The 22,349-nt window shown below is 35.8% G+C and overlaps 3 protein-coding genes across 3 annotated transcripts; 2 read left to right on the top strand and 1 right to left on the bottom strand.

Annotated features, from left to right (window-relative positions):
- Nucleotides 1-434: 434 nt before the first annotated feature.
- On the top strand, nucleotides 435-3,532 carry LOC103965871 (F-box/kelch-repeat protein At3g61590). Its single transcript, XM_009378963.3, has 2 exons — nucleotides 435-916; nucleotides 2,097-3,532. Exon 2 carries the CDS (start codon nucleotides 2,124-2,126, stop codon nucleotides 3,339-3,341), a length of 1,218 nt encoding a protein of 405 aa, XP_009377238.2. The 5' UTR covers nucleotides 435-916; nucleotides 2,097-2,123; the 3' UTR covers nucleotides 3,342-3,532.
- A 4,425-nt stretch (nucleotides 3,533-7,957) lies between these two features.
- On the top strand, nucleotides 7,958-13,285 carry LOC103965909 (putative phosphatidylinositol 4-phosphate 5-kinase 11). The gene is made up of 8 exons (XM_048565868.1): nucleotides 7,958-8,687; nucleotides 9,512-9,665; nucleotides 9,854-10,019; nucleotides 10,250-10,360; nucleotides 10,758-10,945; nucleotides 11,780-11,877; nucleotides 12,151-12,271; nucleotides 12,879-13,285. The coding sequence occupies exons 2-8, from the start codon at nucleotides 9,520-9,522 to the stop codon at nucleotides 13,168-13,170; spliced, it is 1,122 nt and encodes a 373-aa protein (XP_048421825.1). The 5' UTR covers nucleotides 7,958-8,687; nucleotides 9,512-9,519; the 3' UTR covers nucleotides 13,171-13,285.
- Nucleotides 13,286-13,876: 591 nt separating this feature from the next.
- Nucleotides 13,877-14,263, bottom strand: LOC125468817 (glycine-rich cell wall structural protein 2-like). The gene has a single exon (XM_048565273.1). The coding sequence runs from the start codon at nucleotides 14,261-14,263 to the stop codon at nucleotides 13,877-13,879; it is 387 nt and encodes a 128-aa protein (XP_048421230.1).
- Nucleotides 14,264-22,349: the final 8,086 nt, after the last annotated feature.

Below are 22,349 nucleotides of genomic sequence, written 5' to 3'. Positions count from 1 at the left end.
AAGATTTAGTAATTAATCTTATCTTTAATGTCATTGACTTTTCCACGCCACAAGAAGGGAGCCTTAACGATCGTATTCAGTTGCTTGGACCTTTAGGGATGATGACCTGTACAGGGGAATATTTGAGAACCGTGCCCATTTAATAAAGACAATCTTGTCTTTTTTGAGAAAAAATATGTGTGTTGTATTATGGATTTTTTGGATTATTTTTTGTTCTACAAGGTTTCACACTTATTTTACTTTTCATATACTCCTTTTAATTTCTAACCGTCGAATCTAATTAATTAAAGAAAATCAATGAATACAAATTAATAAGAATGTATGAAATGTCAAAATAACTGTGTGATGCTCACCATATAATTTTCCTTTTTGGATGTGCTGTGGCCAAAAGTCCTCTTCTTCTTCTCATTAAAATTCATCAAATGATTGAATAAAAGCCATAAACCACCATAAATCTCAGGCTCACCCTATGGTATATGGACAAAAACATGGCTCAACTTCCACGCTCTCTCACGCGCCTCTCTCTCTCTCTCTTCCCCACTCTCTCACGCATAAACAGAGGAGGAGAGAGGCTGTAGGAAGAAATAAAACGCTTTCTTTCTTACTTCACTATCTGGCTGTTTTCTCTTCTCTTCCTCTGCCTTTAATATCTCCTTTTGCAATTGGGTTTTGTTCACCAGCTGATGAGCAAACATGTTTCACCAGTCAAATCTAGAGCTACCCATTTCATGGTTTTCTACCATTTGAAGGAAAACTTGTGCTTTTTTACCTTTTGTTCGTTTAAGGAGGTCTGGGCGGTGAAAGGTTAAATTTCCTTTCGGTTCGTTTGTTTTTCACCGCTATATTGAATCTCTGCACAAATCTAAGGGAACCCATTTGGCCAGTGGCCGTGGAGAAGGCAGGATTCGAATAAAAGGTACGTGCTTATGTGGATTTCGTTGCAGGAAAACACTTTCTCTCTGCTTTTGCTTGTGTGAAATTTTTATATTTCTGTGGTTTTTTTTATCTCTTTGTGCCATCAATGTTATGTGGAAATATTGTTTGTTGATGTATTGCTTTCTGGTTTTGGTGTTTTGATTGATTGATTGTTATCCATGGACTAATAGCTCTTCATCTAACTAAATTAAAATCTCTCTTAGGGTTTGATTTCTTTGAAAAAAGCACACGTTTTTGCTTTCAATCTAATTTTAAAGGGCCCCCCTTTGTTTTGTTGCTCTTGCTTTGGATGTGGGTTGTAAACTTCTGCAATTAATATTGGCCATACGCTGCTGAGAAGTGATATTTTTCTGATACCTTCACCTCGTATGCATTTTAGTTAGATATCATTTCTCTACTGGTTTTGCATCACTGCATGCAATCTCATGTGTGGCTTATTAGTTGTGTATTTGATTTTTCTGTTTTGGTATCAGATAGAATTTCTATCAACTACAAGATATAATTTGGTTATGCTGCATTCTCTGTCGCATATGTAATTTTGAGGATATAGGATTTTTCTGTATCGAATTTCCGGTATTGAATTACCGACTGTCTGTACTTTCTTGCTGCACCTACCGTCCTTTCTTTTGTTTTGCCTTTCAAATGGAGTGTTTGAAAGTTACCAAGTCGCTTCTTATAGAATGAATATTGATTTGGATTCTGGATAATGAATCTTTTCTGTGGGAATAACGAATAAATATCTCCGAAGGTGGATTGATTTCTGCTTATGTGTAGTCTTTTGATTAGTCGGAATCATGTTTCATTCCTTTTATGTAATTATTAAAGGTAGAAGGGAGCAGTATTATCTGCTGATTATAGTGTCATGAATCAGTCAATCATATCAGATAAGAGAGTTAACTTAGCTGACATCTGGAAGTGAAATGCCATCTTTGATTCGTCAATTTTGAGTTTGTCTGCCTCCGACTTGTATTGGTTTGGACAACTGGTTTTGTAACTAATATATTGTTAGTGATGCCAATCTCGCGGTCGCTAACTTGTGTAATGGCAAGAGAATCTCATTAACATAATTTTGTGTATTGTATTTTCTAGATAAGAATCTTTTTGTATTTGTGTATTGTATTTTCTAGATAAGAATCTTTTTGTATTATATTTGTGTTCAGGTTCTTTTCACTTTACTTCTCTTGATAATGGAGGGAGAAACATCGTGGTTTAGCCATTCCTTTGATAACATGGCAAGGCGGACTACAGAGTATGATTCATTCTCAGAGCTCAGTGATGAAGGAAATAGAGAAGCTAATGCAGTTTCAGTGGATTTGATACTTCCTGATGACCTGTTGGAACGGATATTAGCATATCTACCAGTTGCAAGCATTTTCAGAGCACGTAGTGTGTGCAAAAGGTGGTATGAGATTCTTAATTCAAGAAGGTTTATGTGGAACTTTTCGCACGTCCTATCACAAAAGCCTTGGTATTTTATGTTTACCAGCTCTAATGATCCAACTGGTTATGCATATGATCCTATCCTCAGGAAGTGGTATGGCATTGAGCTCCCCCGCATTGAGACATCCAATTGGTTTATTGCTTCATCATGCGGTTTGGTATGCTTTATGGACAACGACAGTAGAACAGAATTATATGTCTGCAACCCTATTACCAAAACATGTAGGAAGCTTCAGGAGCCCCCTGGCTTGAAATTTTCTGATTACAGCGCACTTGCAGTTTCCGTTAACAGGAAGTCACATGGTTATACAATCTCAATTGTGAAATCTAAGCAAGTTGCTGGAAATTTTTTCGAATGGGATGTCTCCGTTCATATTTATGATTCCGAAACAATGATGTGGGTGACCTCTTTGACAGAGGTTCTGACAGGATGGAGAGGTGGGGATGAGAGTGTTATCTGTGACGGGGTTTTGTACTTCTTGATTTATTCAACTGGGGGCGGGTTACCAGACAATCGTCATGGCCTAATCACATATAATCTCTCAGCACGTTCTCCTCATGGGTTATTGATACGCAGTTTTATTCCTGTACCTTCCCCTCTTACATGTGGCCGTCTGATGAACTTGAAGGAGAGGTTGGTTATGGTGGGAGGGATTGGTAAACAAGATCGGCCTGACATAATTAAGGGGATTGGTATCTGGCTTCTAAAGGGGAAGGACTGGCAAGAGATTGCGCGAATGCCTCACAAGTTCTTCCAAGGGTTTGGGGAGTTTGATGATGTTTTTGCCAGCAGCGGCACAGATGATCTCATATACATACAGAGCTACGGAGCTCCAACTCTTCTTGTATTTGACATGAACCTGAGGCATTGGAGATGGTCACAGAAGTGCCCTGTAACAAAGAGGTTCCCACTTCAGCTCTTTACTGGTTTTTGTTTCGAACCGAGGCTCGAAATTTCTCCTTGATTGTGTGGATTGATAGGATGTTGTGGTGGTATGATACCAATTTGTCCGAAATTCCTGTGTTCCACCTTGTTTTCTTTTCTTTTCCCTTTAGTTTTCAGTTACAACATTTGTGTCCAAAAATTTGTACACATATAATTTACCTGCAGATAAAAAGCTGCTTATTAATGGTCATGGCTATATTATTCTTTCAATTGGAATTACCGCTGGTAATACAATCTTATGAGTTCCTGACATGTAACTTATAAACATTTAACTCTTTTGCATAGGGATTCTGTCATACAATCGGGGATATATGATATGTTTATTTTCTTTATCCCTCACGTATAGCCCGGGATGCCTAAAAAATTTCCCTTTTATGCCTCATTATCTATGTGGGAGTGGCAATCTGTTCCAATGACATACATTGTCTAGACCGTTAGATTAGCGAAGTTTTGTTCATTAGATGGATCATACTCTGTTTACATGTCATAAGCGTTCGTACGACGAAACTTCCATTGATTGGTACTGTCCCTTTTCAAGTTCCATTGATAGGAAGGTGTTTTCCTAGTCCAAGGGAAATGATCAATTTCTGGCAATGAGCCAATGACAGAAACTTCGTGTGTTATCTTTTAGCGAATTCACTTGTATTCAACGTAAAAATAATTAACAAACTGATTAGGCACTTAAAAAAGTGGAGATTAAGAGGTAAGCTTGGGTTTGCCTTGTGTGGGTTGGTTGAGAAGTGACGAAGATCAACACTTTGATCTTAAAATTCTATATTTAATGGAGGTAGATTTTGCTTGGTGGACATGTGACGACGGAAGATTGTGATTTATGAATTTATGCTGCCTTTTTTTTTTTTTTTTTTTTTTTCTTGTGGTCCAAAGACTTGTGCCCACTAACAAATATTTTAAAGAAAAAGGATTTTATTTTATTGAAATGCCTTGGCTTTTCAATGAATCTTAATTTAAGTTTGGAATTTTACGTAAGTATTTGGCTAAATTGATTAAAATGGTGTGGTTTCCTCTTAAGCACTTAAATTTGAATTTTTTTTCTTTGTAGTTTAGCGAAATATTCTTATTAAAAAATTTCTTGTAAACTCATCAACATCTCTGTAGCTGTTTGTGTTTTGTATGCTTCTGGAATCGTCATCACTCCAATTCAAAAAAGTTTTGAATTTTACGATTTAAATGTTTAAAATTATTCAAATTATTCTAATGGTATTGATTTGTTCAAATAGAAGTGAGGGCAAGTTGACAACATTAGAATTAAAAACACCAAATATGATCACTAGAATCAATAAGCCAATACGCTTGGCTTGGGTGGCACCAATTAGGCAATCTAGTAATCTACTAATTTTCTTATCTAAATTTTGTTAAAATATGTACAATCCTCCATTCAGGGGATGACAAAAATCTTTGTCATTTTTCTTTTATGATAAAACGAAACTATTTCTTCGAGTTTTACGATACGAACAATATAGAGAGATGAAAAGGCCAAATATAGAATTTCGAATTCTAATATATACTCTTAATTACTTGACTTGCAAGCACTTTGCAGTTATAGGGGCTATTACGAGAACATGCATATACAGTTTATAATTGAAATTTGTTTCCCTTAATAGTCTATCTAAAAAGGTTGGCAATGTCTTTGCTTAGTGGGTGGCTAGTGTAAGAGAAGAATCAAAACACATAGTCATTTAGATGAAGTGCTACTTTTGTAACAAATCTTTTCATGCGAATGTGAGCTACCTTTCACTCTTATCTTTATTTATTGGGTAAATTACATTTTCATATCTTATGTTTGGAGCCTATTTTAATTCCTTACAATATCTTCAAAACATTTCACTTTCATACGTTAAGTACTATTTTATTTCAAAATAATACATCCGTTACATTTTCCATCCATGGATCCGTTAAGTGCTAACGTGGCTGCCACATATATGCCACGTGGCAAAAAAAAATAATTTTTAAATTTTTTTTTAAAACCTGAATTTTCTCAAAAAAAAAAAAAAAAAAAAACTAAACAAACCCAGAAACCGCCTGACCCACTTCTCATCTCCTCCCCATTCACCTCCAATCCCTTGTCTCTCCCCAGACCCACTCCTCCCTCTTCACCTCCTGACCCCAACGAACTCGACCCACCACCACCCTAGACCAACCGGAAAAAAAATTCACTTTCTTCTTCCCACCCTAAATCCACCACCATGAACTTAAGCCAAGCTCTTCAACCTCATGCACTGGAAGCTTGCCCATGCAAATGGCTACCATTGTTGTCGCCGTTTGAAAACTCTGAACCGACGAACCTAAGGTTGCATCTTTTGAACCCCCTTCCTCTCTATCCGATCACGGCCTTCGACCCACTGCTCTTAATTGACTGGAGCTCGTAGGCCCCGCTCCGAATCAACTGCGTTCCCGATCCGGTCACCGCCTCCAACAAGCCAGTAGCGTCAATTACATATCGCAACAACGTCGTTCCGAGGTGTCGTCTTCCTTGATTACTTCGCCTCCCTCAATCGTGCTTGAAGCACTATCTCACTATTTTCCGTTGAGATCGATAAGATTTAGAGATTCTGGGTTGGGTTTAATTGGGGTTTCTGAATTTTTTGTAAAGATGTGAAATTGGTGTTGCTTGTGCTTTGTTTGATGGACTTGGATAAACAAAGCAAATTGCCTTCATATTTTGATAAATTGCTTCATTTGGGATTTTTGTTTTTGTTGCTTCATTATGTTTGAGCTGAGGAGGAAGAGGAGTATGACGACGTCATTGGGTAGTAATGGTGGTGGTTGCTGATGGGAGTTTGAGGAGGAAGACGGCGGCGGCGGGACGCGGGTGAACTGGAGAAGAAGGGTGAGGGTGATGATTTGTAAGGGATGGGAGGTGAAGAGGGAGGAGATGGAGAAGTGGGTCGGGGGGTTTTTGGGTTTGTTTGGTTTTTTTTTTTTTTTAATAGGGTAAATATTATTATATTTTAAATGTATAAAAAATTATTTTTTTTGTCACGTGGTACAAATGTGGCTGCCACGTCAGCACAAATGTGGATTCCATATTTGCGATGTCATCACTTAACAGTTTACTTAACAGATTTTCTGAAATTGAAATAAAATGATAAGTAAATGTATGAAATTGAATTGTTTTAAAGATGTTGTAAGGAATTGAAATCGTCCTCAAACCTGAGGGGTAAAATGTAATTTATCCTTATTTATTTGTCTTTCTCACTTATCAATTGTCACGTGAATTTCACTATCACTTAAAACATAAGTATTTAATGTGTTGAAACTTAAAAGAATATATTATTTTATTTCCACATATGTCCCTAACTAATGACAATCTACCAGCCTTAGACCTGGTTTGGTACTGAGGTGATTCTGAAAAAAGCTGCTATCAAAAAAAGTTGGGAGCTGTTTTTGTGTTTGGTAAACACTCAGCTTCAGTTTTTTTTCACAGTTTTGGGTGAAAAAAAAAGCCAAAAACAAGAAGCTGCAAAACTCAGCTTTGAAAAACTGGCTTTTTTTCACATCTGTTTTACATAAAAGTTTACCAAACACTCTAATATTGCTTTTTTTTTTTTTTTCAAAAGCACTTTTACAAAAAAGTTTACCAAACACTCTGCTGCTTTATTTCACAGCTGCTTATTCTCACAGCACAGCAGAAGCAGCTTTTTTTCAAAGCACAGCAATACCAAACCAGCCCTTAACCCACCCAAATTAAAAATAAATAAAAAATATCCAACTTAGCTCTAGAAGCCTGGTCGTCCATTTTCCCCATCCTTTCTTGTTCTTTTCATGTTTATGGTTTTTAATACCAAATTGCAAAAAATTGCAGAAAGCATTCACCCCACCATATTAATCCTCCAAACCTACATCACAAAAATCAAATCATGATAGAAAGAAAGATCATCGGACAAATCGTGACCAATCGGATTTAGGGAATAGGGTGCGGCCAAGGGTTTTTCTCTAGGTGGGTTTTTATTTTTGGTAAAGAAAAGAAAAAAAAAATTGGTTAGATTATAGAACACGGGGTGGTAGGTGAGAGAAGTTAGCTCTTGAAAACAAGGGTAAGGGGTAAGAATAATGTTGAAGACTAAATTTGTAGATAAAATTTTGTAATTAAATGATATGAGAGTTTATTGTTTATTTATTTGTCAAACAATAGATTTATTAAATTAGATGTTAGATTAGAGAGTCGACGGGTTCGAACCGACGCCATGGTGTAAGGACAACAATCATCTTCACAAATGTGGTAGAGAGCCACAATGATGACAAACATTGATAAACGTTCTCATTCTTATTGGTGAAAATTATTTAGTTTTCAAATTTTGTCTATTTAATCTCCCTATCATTACCCCAAGGTTAAATATGAAAAAATAGTAATGAGTTTATTCCTTTAAAAAAAGAAAATAGGAACAACTGGTGACAAGCCACGATTATCCACCCCTTTCGGTTACCGGAGAGGCTATCGGGAATTTCACCCTGCCCATGGCCACAGTTAAGCAAACTTACTAGCTTGGAGCATCAAACTTGAAACCTTTAGCAATTTTTTGTTTATTGGGGATTCGCAGTTCATGCCTTTACCACTGGAGTCCATACGACACTTAATAAATAAGAAAGGTAAATTAGAAAAACAGGTGGGAAAGGTAGCTATCATTTTTTTTTTTAATTTTTTAAATCTGTGCTCCAGTAAAATAAGGAAAACAAGAATTGAACCGTGATTGTAGGTGGATAAGTCTTTTATTAGTGAACCTAGAAATCCTCCTTTTAGCAAAGGAACTGACAAATTGGATTAATGTATCCATCAATCCTCCCAAAGAATGTACACTATCGTGAATTGGTTTAGTGGATAGAGACTTTTTCATTAACCCGTTGCGTTTTGAGTTCAAACCGTCCCTCCCCTCTTCTTAGCATAGTTTGAAATATTAGTATCATTTGTAACAAGAAAGTTCAAATTACATTTGAGTTGTGAACTTGACCATAATGGACATGCAATGGAAAATTAAACATACCAAAATCGAGGGCAAAATGGTCTAATAAAACTGGACTGTTGGGGGTTGGGGTTGGTGTTTTACGTCTTGTGCCAGACGCGAAACTTTGTTAGCGTTGGCATTCCAAAAACGGCAATATCGGTTGTTGAGGATCTTTCTTTGCGCTCGTAAAAGTGCAGTAAATCAATGAGTCCGATGGACAATCCTCCTCGCCTCTCTGTCGTAACCATGCCAACAACTAAAGCTCAATTTTTGAAACTGATGATGAAGACGACGATGATGCAGCAGAAGCCAATAAGTTGTACCTGAAAAAAAAAAAGAACAAAAAAAAGGAGAACCTTTTCCTCTGGAAATTCTTGGGATTCGAAACAGGGTTTCTGACAAAGGTAAATCTTTGCGCAAACAATGTTCTTTTTGGTGGGTTTGGTTTTGTTTGGTCTTGTCAGAGATATTGAAGCCAATGCATAGGTTGCTTTTGGGGTTTAATGTTTGGTTAATAACTGCTGGGTTGGTTTGGAGCTCATGTAGATTTTGGCTCTTGGTTAGATAAATGTCAGATACCGGAAGACCCCATTTGCAATTATGAATCATTTTTTGTATTTTGTTTTTGTTCTTTGAACGAGTTTTGATTATTTATGTGATCATGTGATATCTGATAATTAGAATACAGAAGCGTTCTTTTGGTTTCAATTACCTGCACAAGAGGAACTTTTTTTTTTTTTTTTTTTTGATAAAAGGAACAAGAGGAACTTTATTAATGTTTTAGAAGTCGATAAAAACCAATTCAGAAAAAGAGATTATAACTTCTTATGTCAATTTTTCTTGGTTATGTTTAATCCGCAGTTTCAAATTATTTTTTGAGTGCAGATATGTATATGTATTAAGTCTTGCATTACTTTTTAGGCGATGATAACATGTTAGAGAATCCGTTGTATTATAAATATTACGTGCATCCTTTATGTTGTAAATAACCTGTTTAATCGTGAATATGAACTATTGATTATATGACCAGATCGTCAGTGTAGCAAGAGAATTTTACGCATCATTGTATTTGTGGGTTGTGATAATGATTTTTAACTCAGTAGCTTCAGGACCACATTACTGTTACATTTCTTTGTTGCAATGCGTGATGCTAATAGATGTGCTAACGAACTCAAATGTGTAACATCGTCTACTTTGAAATGCTGATCCAATAAGAACTATGCCTCAGGGCGATACATGGAGCTTCTGCAAGAGGAACTTTCACCAGATGACTTCAAAGCTGCTAAAACAAACTGTATAAAATATACCAGGCAGGACTCGATGCATGGAGCTTACATCATGAATGACTTTGAATGGAAACATTACAGTCCTGCAGTTTTCAGGTTTATTTTCAGTGTCCTCTCAGATGTGTTACATGTCAAATTATTTTCGTGCCAGATTTCTTTGTTCGTATAATTAGAAGTGATTAGCATGTCTCCACATAAATGTCTATAGTATATATACATATGCCTGTGTTCGTTGCTATCTTTTTCGATTTTGAGAAAGCTATAATCGAATAGATTGTTTGCAGACGTCTGCTGGAGCTTGACAGTATTAGTTATGACGACTACCTGCTTACAATATGTGGAGATGACACTCTAAGGGAGGTTTCTTTACCAGGAAGACATGGTAGGGTGTATATATTGCCTGGTGACAAACGATTCGTGATTAAAACCCTGCGGAAATCAGAAAAGAAGGTAAAAAAAATTCTCTAGTGTCATCTTACCATTAATGGATGAAAGGAAACAAAAAACTCTGAAACAATTCTTCTTATTTTTATATTCTTTGAAGGATTTTATGTTTCTAAAGATTTATTTATGAATTAATTCGAAGTTTTGATGCAGTTAATCAACAAAGAAATTTGCTTTGCTTTTATATCTCTTTATCAGCAGTCTAAGCATATTACTATGTTTACCTTTTCTCATAGGTGTACCTAGAAATGCTTCCAAATTATTACCGCCATGTTAAGAAGTATGGCGCCTCACTTTTGAACAGACTGTATGGACTTCATGTTATCAGGCCACCAGGAGGTATCAAGGTACGATCTTCTCAGTTACGAGAATTGAAGTTTACTTATTTAAATTAAATGCAATATGATTGGATAGAAATAGCGCACAATATACAACCAATCATAAATATGAAAATAGAGCTATATACATATGACTACAAATATCAACATAGATGATGCGGAAATTGCATCATCTTTTGCCTTCCATGATGCTCATAATAAGCGTCATAGATGATGTGCAAACTGCGTCATCTTTCGCCTTCTATGATGCTCTTAAAAAGCGTCATGGATGATGGTGTCATAGCACTCGTATATGCAAAGGGCTTGGATGAACACATTTATCCTACCAAATCTTCCTTTAATTAGGTTTTGATTCAAGTTCCTTCTAATCAATAGTTACCTTTTTTTTTTTTTTTGAAATGAGCAGGTTTACTTTGCCGTTTGGGCAACTGTAATGCCGTTAGAACTATGCTTATATAAGTGCTATGATCTCAAAGGGTCTTCAGTAGGCAGAACCTGCAACAAATCACAAGTTCATGACACAGTCATTCTTAAGGATCTGGATTTTGACTTTTGCTTTTACCTTGACCCATTGGTCCGAGATCGGCTCTTAGCGTAAGTACCTTTGTCTAATTATCAATGTCATTTCTCAGCATATCTGCGCATAAGCAAACTTTTCTGCAAAAAACTTGAGTTCAGTTTGAATATTTTGGATGTTAGTGAATAGCGGGTGCCTCTTTGAAATTTTTTATTTTACTTGAAGATTGAGTCATTATTAAAATTAAAAGCAGCTTTGATCTCAAACTCGTATGTCGTTTCCTATTTTCTTGTAATAATACAGCACTCCTAGGATGTCTGGAGATGTTTTGAATGAGCCGTTGTAGTTGTGTTCAATTATTTGAGGGCATGTTGCCATCGGTACTATAATAAACAAAATTTTGTTATTCACTCCTTTTACCTATTGGATGTCTAGAGATCTTGAGAGTCATGAAACTTTACTTCTCTATTGTGCACTGCTGCTGCTCTACAAAGTATCTGATTTGTATCTCGTTTCTAAAAGAAAATTTGAGCCCGTAATATTGCCATTGTTATTTGGCAGGTAAACTACAAACTGACATTTTTTTTCTTGCCAGGGTGATTTCTATGGAGACAAAGGGAGAATGACTTTAGTTTGGAGAGTGCATTCACAAACTAATATTTTGGAAATGCATTCCATCATATATAATTTGATTCTTAGTAATTACGAACTCCTAATTATTCATTTATTCGCTTGTTGGATTTTGGCTGTGGTATGTTATACACAGATTTGATTGTATAGCTTATCCTATTACGCACATCAGTCTCAGAAGACAAAAATTATTACAAGGATGCATGGATCTGTTTGCTTCGTGACATATAAATCCCTTGTTTTGCCTTATTAACATCTTTTGTCTTCTTATTTTTTTATAGGCAAATCAAGTATGACTGCGAGTTTTTGGAAGGCGAGGGCATCATGGATTATAGTTTATTGCTTGGTATACACCTAGATACTACACGTTCATTGGAAGGTGGTTCTTCTCATTAATCGTTTTCTACCGCTTATTGTGCAATTAAGTTTTTCATCAGCCATGGATGTTTTGTATCATGCAAATCTATGCAGACTAAGAAATTCTAAAAATATGACAATACAGCAACCATAGACAGAAATATTTCTGCAGAAAACTAGTACAAAATTTCCAAAACTGCGATGGTATTTGTTAGGGTTGCATATTTTTTTCATGAATTGAACATGTACAGAGTCTTACTTCTCTAACATAAACAATCCACCTCTCCCTTGGCAGGTTCAATTGATGAAAAAAATTCCGGAAGTTTTAATGCCAAAAGGCAAATAGATGATACTTCAGAAGACGATGAAACCTCATCAGAGTTAACTCTTGCCGATATATGCGATCTAATTGACAGGTACTGTATTGTACATATTGCTGCATAGAAGTCTGGACAACAAGATGAAAGTCGGTTTAGATTGGTTCTGTTTGGATTTAAATATAGGCATCAAAATGTCCCAGTTATCATAGAATTGTGCTAGGTTCTGTTGGGTGTAAACATAGTTGGAAGTTCGCTTTCACAACTATTGTGTCAACTGACTCATCCAATAATTAATACCATCATTGAGGCTCTGCTGGGGAGATAATTCCAGTAATTTCCTAATGATGGTTTAGCTGTGACAAACTAGTATCTGAGCAGTTTGTCCTGGATGCGGAAGAAAGCAATGGCAGATGACACGAGACTTTTCCCATATCAATTCTTGTCACTCCTGAAAATCTGTAGTAATTTTCAGTTGCTTTCTTTGGCTTTCAGGACAATCCCCTCTGATAGGAAGTTTTCAAGGCTTAAGCCCCGACTATAGTAGGGGTGTAAATGAAAGTGCCTTTACAATTTAGGTAACAGTTTTAACTAATAAAACCTGACAAACTTCCAACCATATGTTCCTTCCAAATCATATATGCTGTTTACTAGTAACTTCTTTAATTTTCTTTTCTTCCTCTTGCTCATTATTCTTCTGCTGCAGGCCTGATTTGAAATTTGGTGACAGACTGCCAGCACGAGCTGTCCGAACCTGCAGGAATGAAATGGAGAGTAGATCATATAGCTCCAGCAGAACACAAGAATGCTTCAATGTTCTTTTATTCTTTGGAATAATAGATTTTTGTCAGAATTACAACATGAAGAAACGTATTGAGCATGCTTGCAAGGCAATGAAATACGACTCAAAGTCCATCAAAACTGTGAACCCCAAAGCCTACTCTTCTCGCTTTCAGGAGTTTCTGAGCAAAGTATTTCTGCCCGAAGAGTCGGACTAGTCTGACCACAACTGGCAGGTTCCGTATGCTCCTTCAAAATCTGACCTTTAAATTTCTTGTATGAAACACATTCATGTTATTGTTAGACTCTGAAAAAAATAAAACTGAATGAAAATTAAAACTAGAAAGTAGTCATATTAGACCTGTTCATGCCACATTTGGGCTTTCAATAAGGATGGTCTATGTATGAGGAAACATGCAGTAGCTCATGTCCATGGTTCAGCTCAAGTATAACAAAACTCAAATGTCAGAATTGGTACTTAGGGTTGTATTTGATAACTTACTAGATTTAAGGTATGCTAAAAGAAAAAATGAAGATATTTTATCCAAATTGAAGTTAGAACATGGATTACTCATGAAGCAAATGTAGCCCTCCCAATTTTCACCAAATGCTATGATATCAAAACCTTATATATACTTCACCAAGCCTTGATTCCTATGGTTATCTAATCCAATTTAGACTCCGTTTGGTATTGTTTCTTTTTTACTAAAAACTGCTTCACTTTAAAATTAAGCAATAAAAAAATGTTTAGTAAAAATAAAATAACCTGCTTATTTTTAAAGCAATGGCCTCCAACAGTTTATAAAAGCAGCATGTAGCTTACTGTACTTTTAAAAACAACTTTTATTAAAAGCAAAGCTGAGCCTTTAATGGATATTTTTAATTCTTGTAAATACCCTCATTAAATTTTTAAATTGACATTGCTTATGCTTCTACATATATTTTCTCTTGGAGAACAAAGTTATTGCCATCACCTACCACTACAATAACTAACATTACATCACCACTGTCATCATCATCGTCATCACCACTACTGCCACCATACTCATCACCACCTCCACCACCACAACAACCAACACCACTAGCACTACAATTGCACCACCATCCGTTGTCGTCACTGTCGCCATTATTGTCACCACCTCCACCACTACCACCACAACCCCCACAACCGTTACCACCATTGTAACCTCTGCACCCCAACCACCACACCTCATTATTGGCACCACCACCATAACTTACAGTTGTTGTTGCCATCACCATCATTGAAGTCGACTCCACCACCACTGCTAATGTCATCGCCTTCACCACCATTATCATCGCCACCACCTATGACTGCAACAACCAGCCTTACACCACGGTCACCATCACCACCACCTTCATTGCCATTACTACCACCAAAAGTGTTGCAATTGCCATCTCAACCACTGGCACCACTGCTACCTATAACCCTATTGCCACACCTTATTATTAGTACCACCACCGCACCCCCACCATTGTGGCTGCCATCACTGCCACTATTTCTGCCACCAACCCCACTACTGTGTCTATTTTTGTCATTATATACATATATATCACTTTTACATTAAATTTTACCAAACACTTTCACACTACTTTTCATAAATAACAATTTATCAAATGCTCAACTATTTCATTTTCTAGATAATTATCCTTAAAGCATAATAAAAGCTTCTTCTTTTTTTTATTTTTTTTTTATTTTTTTTTATTTTTTAAACACAGCAATCTGGCTCAAAAAATCCCTAAGTATGCATTGTAACCATGAAGGGTTTCTATTCTTGACACACTGTTAAGGATGTGATTTGAATCTTAATAAGGAACCGTTTGGAAGTGCTTTTAAGATGACTAAAAACACTTTTGGAGAAAATGTTTTTGGATTCCAAAAGCACTTGATTTCAAGTGTTTTTTTTTTTAAGATTCACTTGCTTTTTTGCTAAGGATTGGTACTAAAAATATGCACCAAAAAAGCTTTAACCATTTTAAAAGTACTTCCAAATGAGACATAATTAAGTTCTTAAAATAACTCTAAACATGGTTTGACAGGGAGTCAGCCACAACATGGTTGAAGATTGAGCTAATTGATCATTTTAGACAACGTAGTAAAGAGGAGAGGTTTCCGGTCGAGACTAAGAGCTCTATCACTTGTCAGCTATCTCTGGATCCAAATGTCGCATTTCGTGCATGTTGTAGAAAATACAAGCTTCTGTATATATATATGATTGTGAACTTGTAACTGATGGTAGTATTTATAAAGAAAAACAAAATTGAAGTTAGTTGCTTAGCGGGTTGTGTATCCCATTGCATGCACAAGTTGTTCATAATAGATGATTCTTGCTTTAAATTTCATAGGAACATAAACTCTCATGGAAATTAAACCTTCAAGTCATATTGTTCATAGTAGACTTCTACATGCCATTGTATGCACAAGTTGTTAATACTAGACGATTCTTGCTATAAATTTTAATGTGATTACATGAAAATATTCATGTAATATTTTTCACTATAGACCATTCTTTCTATAGATTTCAATACGATCATTGGTAACTCCAAAATCCATTAAAAGGATATAATATTACAAGGGTTTCACTCTTTGGGGGAAAGGATCGTATAACTGCGTTGAACTTTGGTGGGTAGATCTTAGTGTGATTACTTTCCCTGCTTATCAAAGAATCCCTTACCTCCATTGATTTCAACTGTATATGTTAAGTAGTTTAAATTTCTCTTACAATTATTGTATAGTATTAGACAGACAGAGTCTGTGTATATAAGTAATGGCAATTGCCATTGATCAAATCAATATAACAAATATCTGTTGGAGATTAAGCTTGCTACATGATTGAAGATAGCTTGGATTTCAAGTTTATGTTCTTAGTTATAGCTAGAACACTTGGTCACAATGTATGACTGAGATTAAAACATCTTAATAACTCGTATTATGCCACCTGTAATTTTATGTTAAGAGTTTAAGTGAAGCATGTTTCTCTCACGTTTAGCCAAACGGCTAGATTCCTCATTGTATTCCTTCACACTTCTTGTGTGATTGAGTATTGGATTCAATGTGTACGCAAGCATTAAGAGAGCAATGTACTATTTGCAACATTCTCTCTGATTGCTGTCATCATTCCTTATCTACTCGAATCCAACTTTCACCAAAATAACCATTTTAAAACTAAATTCCACATGGCCTCAGAGCTTGGTTCTATCTAAATCAAAGGGCGTAATCTATGAAGAAGATGTATGAGATTCTAAATGAAGAACTCAAAAGGTTCAGTTGTAACGGCTAGATCTGGAGGTGAGCTACGAGCTCTGATCTTCACTGAGATCAACTACTATTTTATTTCAAGATGAAGATTGTATTCAAGTCTTATAATCTTTGTATATGTTTGTGGATGAATGTTATAAGGCATTAGCTCAGGATCTGGTTGCTCATGATGCTAAAGCTCTCGGACTAATTCAGAACTTAGTTTCAAATGAAATTTTCCCAAATGAAGAAACTACTAAGGCATGTTGGGATATACTAAAGCAAGAGTACTAAGGAGATTCTCACGTTCGAGCTTTGAAATTACAGGGAATTAGAAGAGATTTTGAATATGCTAAAATGAAAAATGATGAATCACTTTCTGTGTATGTTACTAGATTGTTTGATTTGATAAATAAGATGAAGATGTATGATGAAGATCTCTCTAACAAAAGAAATGTAGAGAAGTTGCTTATAAGCTTGGCATATATGTGATCAAGGTTACAAAGGATATTAGTAAAATTGATCCTATAAAGGTTCTAGCAACTCTCAAAGGGTTTGAACAAAGGTTGAATAAACATGTTGATGATGGAGATGTTCACTGAGAGAGTATCCAATAGTCTTAGCCTACAATTCAATAACAGCTCATATGCTAGGGGTTCCAAAAGTAGAAAACCTGGAAGAACAAAGATAAGAAAGGAAATGTGAAATTTGGTGAAAAGCCAAACTATGTGCCTAAATTTGGGGGAAATAAGTAGAATACAAATGATGGATGCAAATATTGTGGAAATCTGCACTTTGGTGAATGTTGGTTCAAAAGGAAAACCAAAATGTCACAAGTGTGATAAATTTGGATATATTGCCAAGGATTGTAGAAGCAAAATGATTCAACAAGTAGATTTTGCTTAGCAAATGGAAGAAGAAACCTCTATGTTATTTGCTTGTAATTCTGCTACAATGATGAAATATGAGCATGTACAGTTTATTGACAGTGGATGTAGCAATCATATGACCTTATATGAATCTCTATTGATAAATGTTGATAAAACATTGAATCCTAGAATCAAGATGGGTAACAGACAAATTGTCCAAGCCACATGAAAAGGTAATTTTATTATTGAAACAAAAAATGAAACCAAGTACATTAAGGAGTAATGTTGGTTCATGGTTTTGGTGAAAACCTTCTGAGTGTTGGATAAATAATACAACATGGGTATTTCTTGTTTGGTGATGACATGGTGGCAATATTTGAAGATAGGCAACTTGAGCATCATGTGGTCACAGTGCAAATGACAAGGAACATATGCTTTCCTTTGCTTATGAAAGATATGAATATTGTTGCTACGAAGGCAGTGGTTGAAGAAAATATATGGGATTGGGATAGAAGGATGAGACATCTAAACTTCCAAAGCTCTTAGCTACTAGATGAAAAGGAAATAGTGCATGGGCTACCTAAGTTGAAAGGAAGTGATGGAATTTGTGCTGGTTGTGCTGCAGGGAAGCAACATAAAGAAGCATTTGATAAAGATCAATTGTAAAGATCCACACAACCCCCAGAACAAATTCACTCAGATGTGTGTGGACCAATGCAAGTTACGACAATTGGAGGAAATAGGTATTTCTTTACTTTCATTGATGACTGCACTAGAATGTGTTGTGTGTATTTCTTAACTTGCAAGTCACATGTCTTTGGAGTATTCAAAAGGTTCAAGTCAATGGTAGAAATAAAATCTGGCTAATGAAATTAAAAAGCTAATAAGTGATAGAGGTGGAGAATGCATTTCAAATGAGCTTCACAGCTTTTGTGAAAATACTGTGATTGAGAAACAATTGATAGTTGGTTACTCACCACATCAAAATGGTGTTGCTGAGAGGAAGAATAAGACAATTATTGAAATGGCAAAAAGTATGTTACATAAGAAGAGATTACCTTACTACCTTTAGAGTGAAGCTGTTAATACAACTGTCTATATATTTAATAGATGTCTTACAAAGGCAGTGAATGACAAAACTCCATTTGAAGCTTTTAGTGGGAGAAGACCAGGTGTGAAACATCTCAAAGTGTTTGGTTGTGTATGTTACAATACTAAGATACAAGTTGGATGAATGTTCAATTAGAATGGTATTTGTTAGATAAGGCAAAGTTGAAAAATAGTACAGAGTATTCATTCCTGAAACAAAGAAGATTATACTCTCTAGAAGTATTCTATTTGATGAGAGTGCTATTTGGATTTGGAATTATGAGAATGAGAGGTCAAGTTCATCTCCCCTGAACTTGCACTTTAATGACAATGTCTATGCAATTGAGAATGATACAAATAATCAATCTTTAAGAGAATCACTGTTAGAAGGGAGTGGTTATCAAAGGCTTAAATTCCCTAATCCTGTAACAGAAATTGGTGAAGCAAGTTCTATGAGTTCTACACCAGTGAAACTAAGGTCACTGAATGATGTTTATGCAAGATGTAATCTCAGTATCACTGAACCTGAGAGATATGAATATGCAGCTACTGATGAAGCTTGGAAGAAAGCTATGGACAGTAAAATTGAGATGATAAAAAAGAATGAAACATAGGAGTTGGTTGATAGATCGTCAGATAAATTCACTATTCGGGTGAAATGGGTGTTCAAAACCAAATTGAAATTGGATGGCACCATACAAAAACATAAGGCAAGGTTGGTTCCTAAAGACTATTCACAAAAACCAAGAATGGATTACAATGAAACTTTTGCTTTTGTTGCTAGGTTGGATACAACAAGGACACTTGCACTTGCAACTTAGGAAAGTTGGAAGTTATACCAACTGGATGTAAAATCAGCATTCTTGAATGGAGTGTTAACTGAAGAAGTCTATCGGGATAAGCCTGAGGGGTTCATTGTGCCTGACTCTAAAGAAAAGGTTTATAAGTTAACAAAGACCCTTTCATGGCTTAAAATAGGCTCCCAAAGCCTGGTATGAAGAAATCAATTCCTATTTCTTGGGGTGTGGTTTTTAAAGAAGTTCTAGTGAAGCCATACTTTACATCAAAATCAAGGAAGAAGGAGAATCATTGATTGTATGAATTTATGTTGATGATAGTGTGTATACAGGAAGTAGTATGGAATTGATAAAAGAGTTCAAGAATGATATGATTAAGTATGGGATGACAGACCTTGGTTTATTATATCATTTCTTAGGAATGGGAACTGTGCAATCTGAACATAGGATTTTTATCAACTAGAGAAAGTATGCATTACAATGTGAGTGGACTAAAATAAAAGTTTTCTAAAACAATTTTATTTTCTAAACATACCAACCCCCTATTTTGAAAACACATATAATAAATACTGCATATCATTCTTTATAATACTTTCTCACAGAAAAACATAGAGTTCCAAAATGACTCAATAGAACTCAACTAGTATAATTCACTAGAATCTATACTATATAACGAAGCCATATGACAATCAGGATTAACTAGGATGAGTCACCCTTAGAATGTGTATGGTCCCTTAATAAGGATTAACCAGGCAGGACCATCCATGTACCACACTATTACATGATGCAGGCTCATTATCACACATTGACCCACATGATTTGTATTGCAAAAACACCTACCATGGATTCACATGGCAACCAATTATCTAGTCACACCAATTATACAAGTTCTAACGAACAAATTTATTATTCTTGGCTCATCTCCTCATCTAGTAATTGTACAACACCACTAATCTCATTTAGAAGCCCATTAAATATATAAATCCCAGTAAGGGGGCACTTGCACGTTTGGTCCTCTATCAATTCTCTATTAATGCTAACTTCCTTACTTAAAGAGTGATCTAGAATATGTTGACCAAAAGTTAACTTTTGGTCAACGGTATGGTCAATAACCCTATGTAACTCAATCCGGAAAATCTGAAAATAGAGTTTTCGATCCATAAATTCATAAGATCCTTACATAATATGCATAACAACATACTATAATTTCATGGTGATCCAATGGTTGGATTTGATCTACCACAAGGTCAAGTGGCAGACATTTACAAAACTAGGCTCAAATAGCCAAATTACATAATACGAATATAAAAAATATTCAGGGCATTGAGTTTTGCCTAAAAATACAAGATCAGGTCACTGGCCACGCGCTGCCACACGTAACATCCAACAGCCAAGCCTGCCAAATTTGTTGACAATCACCAAACTGACTCAAATTTTACCGGTTCATATATCATGGAGAGTAGAGTAAAAGTTATACATGTGCCAAGACCTAAAGATGGCCTGAAGGTGGTGAAAATTGTCGTAGAAGCCTTGGTTTGCCAAAAAACTTCGACCTTCATCACACCAACGAACGATCAAGACCTAGTGATCTCTTTCTAGGGTCCTGTGCTATCGACTAATGGTGGTGGGTGACGTCGTGATGGCCAAAGCGGCGAGTTCACCATCAGGGATGCCCGAGTAGAAATCGTTGTCAATAAAGGCGATGCTTGGTTGGGTTTTGTTCAGAAGGATGTGAGGAGATAAATGGTGGTGGTCATAACAGGTTTCGAAATCGAAAATCGTCAGAAAAAGGGCCTGAAAAACCACAGTGTAGGCAGGTTGGCGCACCGGTCTAGAAGGGGGAAGTCGGATCGCACAACCCAGTTTATATCATGGGCTGATCTCGCTCCAACTTTCTTGGGTCTCCTATACATATAGAAGGACCAATTTACCGATTTCCCCTAACTTTAGGGCTCGTAATTCCTTCATTAAAACTATGTTTCTCAAACGGTTTTGGCCAACTCGCTCGTGGGACGAGCTCTATCCAAAAATACTAAGAGTGACCCTGAAAGGTCTACGAATTTTTAATAACTAATTATTAAAATTCACACTTTGTAACTAGCTGACTAAAGCTCTATAATTAACAAAAATAATGTAAATCCCAGAAATACATAATAACTAAATTACCATACCGAAATCCAGGATCGGGATTTCACAATCATTGTATTGACAGACTTTCCACGACTCCTCAAGCTATGAGTGTTCTGGCATTTGAAAACATCATAGAAGGGTTTTTATGATATTTTTCGAACGTAATTGAAAGTGTTTTATCTAGTAGCAAAACTTCTTATCACTACTTACTCAATTGTCCATTGGTGCTCCATGAATGATGATATACGTTTCCCTTATCATATTACAGGTACAAAGATCAGTATGATCATTACTCTAGGCGATTCAGCGAGCTCTATGCTATAATCAAGTTTGTAGACGAATTATATTCACGATCCAAAAGACAAGTTTGTAGATGAATTTGCTAAAGCTTTCGCAGTAATTGACTTGTGATCAACCTCTATAAGTAGCAAGTTTTGTGTGTGTGTGTGTGTTTTAACTGGTAACATGTTTAAGCATTGCACTTTATAGGTTGTTTCTAAATTGTAATCACTTTTGAATTCGAACATTTCTGATTGATTGTTATAGGCTGCTTTGGATGAGTTGGGATCTTCCACTGATGAGGCGGGGAAAGCTCTTTTTTCAGAGTACGGGAAGAAAAAGATGGTAGTTGATGGATTCTTGTAGGTGGATAAATATAAGATTACCCTACAATTTGATCAGTTAATGAAAGATGTACAATGAAATGCTACTTACAAAAGAGGGCCAGTAGTTTCTTTTCTACAGTTTGGCAATGGATTTTAGTTTGTCAATGAATTTGTAGGCAATTACATGTAGCGTGTAATACAATTGACTTGATAAATTTTGAACAATATTAATATTGTCCACTATCTAAAAGGATTGAATGTATATTTTTTTTGGACCTTTTAGCCTTTTAAATTTCATCCTTCCTCCGAACATTCCTGGCTTCACCACTATGTATGTGTAGTCAAGTTGTTATATACATAGGGTGGCCACTTTGAAATTAATGATAATTCTGTACTTGGAATTTTTATTTATTTTTTATTTTTTATTTATTTTATATATACATATATATATATATATATATATATATATATATTTTTTTTTTTTTGCAGTTGTAGGCCGACGACGATTGGGATGAATGATACTGTCAATTTCTTCGTCTCCTAGCTATGTAATCAAGCAGATCTGCAATGGTGGAACAATCCATAGTTATGTTTTGATTTTCAGTGGTTTGAGACAATTGGTGAATGAAGTATATATCGGTGTCAGTCTGG

Source organism: the organism of the source record quoted next, unplaced genomic scaffold (genome assembly GCF_019419815.1).
Source record: "Pyrus x bretschneideri cultivar Hongxiangsu unplaced genomic scaffold, Pyrus_bretschneideri_v1 Contig4, whole genome shotgun sequence".
Lineage (NCBI taxonomy): Eukaryota > Viridiplantae > Streptophyta > Magnoliopsida > Rosales > Rosaceae > Pyrus > Pyrus x bretschneideri.
This window is presented reverse-complemented; position numbering and strand designations above follow the sequence as displayed.